Source organism: Macadamia integrifolia, chromosome 14 (assembly GCF_013358625.1).
Source record: "Macadamia integrifolia cultivar HAES 741 chromosome 14, SCU_Mint_v3, whole genome shotgun sequence".
NCBI classification, from domain to species: Eukaryota; Viridiplantae; Streptophyta; class Magnoliopsida; order Proteales; family Proteaceae; genus Macadamia; species Macadamia integrifolia.
This window is the reverse complement of record NC_056570.1, coordinates 21,629,016-21,635,336: the sequence shown is the minus strand read 5'-3', so window position 1 is coordinate 21,635,336 and position 6,321 is coordinate 21,629,016. Positions and strand designations below refer to the sequence as shown.

Genomic DNA, 6,321 nt, shown 5'->3' with positions numbered 1-6,321 from the left:
AATAAATAAAGAAATAGGTTTCAAACTAAATTAACTAAAAAATATATCCCGTATTTTTAATTAAAACTTAAATCTGGACTTATAAAAGATGAATTGCATCAAATTAATATAAAAGCAAAAAACCCAAGGCCCATAAAACCCAATCATGGGATCAAAATAAAGGCTCCCAATAACTGTTTGGCCTCAATCAATTCCTCTGCTGTTGAAAAAAAAAACTCATCTTCAACTTCTAAAATATGAAAGATTCATCATCACCTAGAAATCCATTACAAAAGAATAAATTCCACATGTTTAGTATCTAAAATGATGATCTTGATTTTCTCCTTTTCCATATAATATTTTCTAAGATAGTCTTTATCTTCAATTAAATCTTTGATCAATTCATCCACAATTCTGATCATAGGTTCTTCTTGAGGATCTTCATTTTTAGGAGACTCCTGGATCAACGAGTGAGATCAATTTGTCAAATGAAGTTTTGATAAGATAAGATGTGACAAGTTATAGGCTCTAAAATTTCTTAAATTATCATCAAATATTTTTAAGATTCACTTCAACCTTTGCAATATCACTTGCACAACTTAAAATTAGTGATGGATAGCAAATGTGGGAGTACAATCCATGGTATCTACTATCAACATCTTTTAACGGAAAAAAAAAACCATCAAAAGTATAAGTCACAAAAGGTCTGAGACTTAAAAAGGGGTTTTCTTATTGAACTCACCAAGGTGTTAAAAAAATATGTAATTCTTACCCAAAAAAAAATTAATCTTATATCTTGGCCTTTTTAATATAATATATTTTTAAGTGAAATATATAATTTTTTTCAATGAGATTGATGACAATATCTTATTTCACCCTAGGAGAGATGTGGGCATGCAATGGATTTTTCATGACAGTTGTGAACTCTGGCTTTTCTGACAAGTCAACACCTACTCCTTCAACAGCCGTCCATTTGTAATCTCTGATCAAATTTGCAACAAAAAATTCCAGATGCAGCACAGCTAACCCAAGTCCCGGGCAAATCCTCCTCCCTGCACCAAATGGCATCATCTTGATCTCCCTAGTCCCTGTTATATCAAACCCTTCCCCCTCATCACCCAAGAACCTCTCTGGCTTAAACTCCATTGGCTCTTTCCAAACCTTTGGATCCAATCCCATCTCTGCAACCATGAAATTCACTGCAGCTTTCTTTGGTATAACATGGCCATCCAACACAATATCTTCAGTGACAGCATGTGGCAACACAAAATGGCCTGGTGGGTGTCTCCTTAGCCCTTCCAAAACCACAGCTTTCAAGTAAGGCATCTTCCCCAAATCCTCTTCTTTGATCTCTTCTTCACCTGTACCCACCACTTCTTTGATTTCAGAATACAACTTTTCTTGGATTTCTTGGTGCTTCACCAGATTAGCCATGACCCATTGAAGCGCAGTAGATGTTGTGTCTGTACCAGCATTTAGAAACTCTGAAGAAAGAGTCACCATTTCTTGTTCTGTGAGCTTTCGTCCCCCTTCATCATCTGGGATTTGAAGATTGAACATTGTATCGATGTAAGAGACGAAGAGTTCATGTGGGTTCACTTGCGTCTTCTCCTTTCGGGCTCTAATTAGAGAACCTATAACAGAGTCCTGTCTCTGACGCATATCAAGCAATTTCTGCCAACGATTTCTGAAAAAGATTTTGCCCAATGTAGGGAAGAACGAAAGAACACTGAAGAAGCGGAAACTAACAAGTAAGGTTCTCTCTACATTTTCAATTTCTCTAATGACCTTCTCATCAAGTTTATCCCCAAAGCACATGAAAACCAGTAAGCAGAACATGATGTACTGAAAGGTATCCATTACACGCACAGGCTCACCTGATTCACCATGGAATCTGAGCCTTTCCTTGAGGATTTCCAATACCCATTTGCGGGCATGAGAATAGGATTTAACCTTAGAAGGATGGAGGAGCTCAGAAGTGAGATTCCGACGAAGGGTTCTCCAAAGAGGACCATAGGAAGCAGTGTTGATGTTGTGTTGGTTAGAATTAATGATTCGTTCAGAATCGGTGGCTGGTGGGCGGTCGGCGAAGGCGGCACCGTTCTCTATAAGGGCTTTATGGGCGAGAGAGTGGTTGGTGATGAAGATGGCTGGGCGAGAGCCAATGTGGAGGGTAATGATTGAACCGTACTTTTGGCGAAGGTTTCGGAGGATTGGTTCAAAATCAGTGAAGGATTTGTGAAGCCATAGTAAGTTACCGATTATAGGTACTTTAAGAGGGCCTGGAGGGAGGGAGAAATTTGTTTGCTTGGGTTTGCCATGGGAGGAGAGATGGAGGAAGGATTTGATAGCTGCACAGAGACAGAGAGAAAGGAAGAAGATGAACCAGACCTCCATTAGAGATCTCTACAGAGATGAAACGGATGATTGGTGTAATGGGCTTGAATATTTGTAAGGTGTGGTAGAGAATTTGGAGGGTTAATTCTTGATGGAAGAGACAACTCATAAATGAGATAGTAACGATTTCTGTGATTATAAATAGATTTCTGGTCTTAAAACTGAATTACGTTTGGCTACCCTTTTCATGCCTCTTGTCAGTGTTGTCACCATGCCCCAATGCGTGCAAGCATCTTGCGATGTAGTAAATCTTGTGACGTATGGTCTTATGGATCTGTTTTTCAAGAAATGTTAAAGGAATTAGTTGTTTTTTTTCCAAATCCGGGAAGAAAACCAAACAAAGTTTTGAAAGGCTAAACAAACACCATGAAATACGAAAATAAATAAACAATAAATTCGTTTAATACAGAAATTTAATGAGGTTTACATATTGGTGTGGTGTGCTACGTCCTCGATTGCGATGTAGTAAATCTTGTGACGTATGGTCTTATGGATATGTTTTTCAAGAAATGTTAAAGGAATTAGTTGTTTTTTTTCCAAATCCGGAAAGAAAACCAAACAAAGTTTTGAAAGGCTAAACAAACACCATGAAATACGAAAATAAATAAACAATAAATTCGTTTAATACAGAAATTTAATGAGGTTTACATATTGGTGTGGTGTGCTACGTCCTCGAGCGAAGAAGAAGATGTTTCATTATGCAAAAGATATATTACACCCAAGCAGAGGTAAGAAAACTCACTCTGAAACCCTAACTCAAAAAATTCTCTAAAATACAATGACTTGCTCAACATGACAACAAGGCACCCATTGGCCCTTTCCTCCCCTCTGCCTCATGCTCTGCCTCTCTCTAGTGATTAAAAAGATAAAAAGAAAATAGCTTCTGACTCGATCCCTTTAGTTGCATATGCGATGGTTTACATTGGTCAGCACAAAATCAATATGCCCTGTTGTTTAAAATATTTCAAATAAAGTCTGAATTGGTGTCATGGGTGAGGAATTGTCCAATGTGAGGCATTTAATGTAGAGAAAGAGTGTGGTGTCCAATGGTGGAACGTGAGAGGCAGTATACAAGAATCTGCATATTGATGTCGTGGATTTCCTCTGACTTTTGAAAAAAAAAAAAAATGTAGAATCTTGCATTAGTTCGTTTGTTGAGGGCATAATAGGAATTGCTCATGGATCCAACATTAATTTGTTGTTATATATAAGAACAAGTAAGAGAATTCTATTCCCTTGCAAGGCCACTGCACTAACACGCAAGTCAATAGACAACCATGCGGAGGCATTTGGGTGGGTGAGGGGCAGCGCTCAAATGAAGTTTGATTTTATATAAAGTTTAGAGGCTAAGGAGGCCTCCCAAAGTAACAAATAGACTCATAACCCACGTCCATAAGCACTTTTAGGGAGTGTAGAAGAACCTTGCAACAGTGAGTTCTAGAATATATTGCTTACCTCAATATGGCGTGCTTCTCAAACTGAGTTGTGTATGTTCTCAGGACTTCCATAATATATTATATTCTTTTTCTATAGGTTTATTTTCATCTCTCATTTGTTTTGCTTGATTTGATTAATTACTTTTCAATTTACCATCACAAGACTATAGGTATATTTTTGTTGTCATAAACTAGGTAATGACAATATGCCAAAGATTACGATTTTAATCCGTAATTTTTCATAGAACTTTTTGGAATTTTGAACTATTTTAGGATCTGCTCTTCCTTTCCTGATTTATTCAAAATTCACTTATTATTTTATTTATTTATTTTGGATTTTTATTTTTATTTATATTTGTATTGTATTCTGAATTTATTTATTTTTTAGTTTCTATAGTTTCTATATTGCATTCATTATTTTATGCAAGTTTTCACAGTCTTTTGATCTTAAATCAACAGGACAATGAGGTTAAATATGAGTCTTACATATTTTGGTGACTTTTTATATATTATTGTGCATTATATCATGTATGTCTAGAAATTAAGGGTTTTTTTTTTTTTTTTTTGCATATATACATACATTTTTAGGTATCATTTTTATTCTATTTTCATGATTTGAGGATAGAAGTGTATAATTCTACGGTTATTATGCATTTAAGTAAATTTCACATCTCTGCAATGTTAGGATTAATTTAGTTTCCCTTATTATCATATAGAAAAAAGAAGCCTGAAAGGCAAAGTGACTCCTACATCCAGATTCAATAGGAAAAAAAATGACACCCCACCCCTCATGAAAGGTAAAAGTCTCATCTTTGTTGATGCTTCTACATGCCTTCTCTTGATTTGTATTAAATGATCTAATCTAGAAAATAGGAGATTTTGAGGATACAGGAACAAACTATGATTCTTGAAACTAAAGTATTTCACTTTGGGGTTTCTGAAAATTAAAACTAAAAGAAAGGAAAAAAATAAGATTAGCCATCACCCTTGATATGTAGGGTTGGGTTCACCACTAGTGTCCCAACCTTCAAACTAATGTTAGATTTAGCGTGCATGCACACACACACCCCACTTTATTTGTCAAATTCCTAAAAGGAAAAAAAGAAAAAAAGAAAAAGAAAATACCTAAACCAATCATAAACTAATAACATAAATTAAACTAATTAGGAATCTGAAAATAAAAAAGGAAAGTGATTGAAATAAGATTAGACTGTCAGACACATATTATAGCCTAACTAAAAACTTTTGATGAAAAAAAAAATAAAAATGAAAAGACCATAACTAGATTAACTAATAAAATAGATGCCGTGTTGAGATTTAAGATAATTATTATAGGTTTATAAATATGTCCACTACATCAAATAAACCCGGAAAAAAAAAAAAAAAACCCAAAGCAAATTTAACTCGACCATGTCAGTACCAAATGTTGATCCCAATCCAGATCAATTGATTTATTGGATGCTGGTTGGAATATCTGTTGTATTGGTCGGTATGAACCAACTGATGGCAATAATGCCAGCCAATCCCAATTCAGGTCAGAAGATCCCACCCAGATACTACACTTAAAAGTCATAGAAGGATCAAAATGATGTTTGAATTAGAGGTGTCAACCGGTCGGGTCGGGCCGGGCCGGGCCGGTCTCAGTTGGGCCTAATCTGGCTTGACCACTTGGAAGTCTTACGCTGTGAACGCCCATTTAAGTAAATGGGTCTCGCTTTGGGGGACATGGTACGGTTAATAATCGGGCCGATCGGTCTCAGACTTTAATCGGGCTATCATAAACAGGCCTTAACCGAGCTATAAATGTGATACCCTACTTTTTAAACCTGGTCTAATTACACGGTTGACCCGGTTTAACCATGCAGGACCCGAACTAGAGAGGGGTTAAAGCGGGTTCCTTATGGACCATGATGGCAAGGGTGACTTTGAACACAGGTTGGCCAGACAAGTCCGAGTCAGTGACAGAGGAGACGGGTGTACCAAAGCCGTGCACATGTACGTATCATAAGGCCATGTACGGATAATGCTGGTATGTAGCCGTATCCTAAAGTGCATACGTAAAATATACCTTGTGTCGAGAATGAGATACACGCCGAGAGTCGAATTCCATCAAAATTCCACTTGTTGACAGATTTTCGGGTCTCAGGTGGGCGGTCACAGGCGGGCGCATCCGCCCACCTGAGTGACCCACCCATGTGGTTACTAGTTGTTTTAAAAAGTATAAATAGCATTATTGTGTTTTTCATTTCTCATTTATTACATTAAGGAGTTTGGTGAGAAGAGTAAAGAGGAGAGAGAAAAGAAGGAAGAAAAGAGAACGAAGGAGAAGAAAGAGGAAGGAAGAGAAGGAAGAAATAGATTTAAGTGGTGCCAATGTTTGATCTTCCCATTCCGACGCTGGAAGAGTGATCCCCAACACGAGGGCTACGATTGGAGGTGAGCAAAGGCTATGCTTCTTAAACTTTCACCAAACCCAAGTAAAACCCTTGATTTGGGTAGAGTTTCTTGA

At 36.9% G+C, this 6,321-nt stretch overlaps 1 protein-coding gene across 1 annotated transcript; it reads right to left on the bottom strand.

Annotated features, from left to right (window-relative positions):
- Positions 1 to 686: 686 nt before the first annotated feature.
- LOC122062077 (cytochrome P450 89A2-like) lies at positions 687 to 2,468 on the bottom strand. Its single transcript, XM_042625718.1, has one exon. It carries the CDS (start codon positions 2,374 to 2,376, stop codon positions 847 to 849), a length of 1,530 nt encoding a protein of 509 aa, XP_042481652.1. The 5' UTR covers positions 2,377 to 2,468; the 3' UTR covers positions 687 to 846.
- Between the last annotated feature and the right edge of the window lie 3,853 nt (positions 2,469 to 6,321).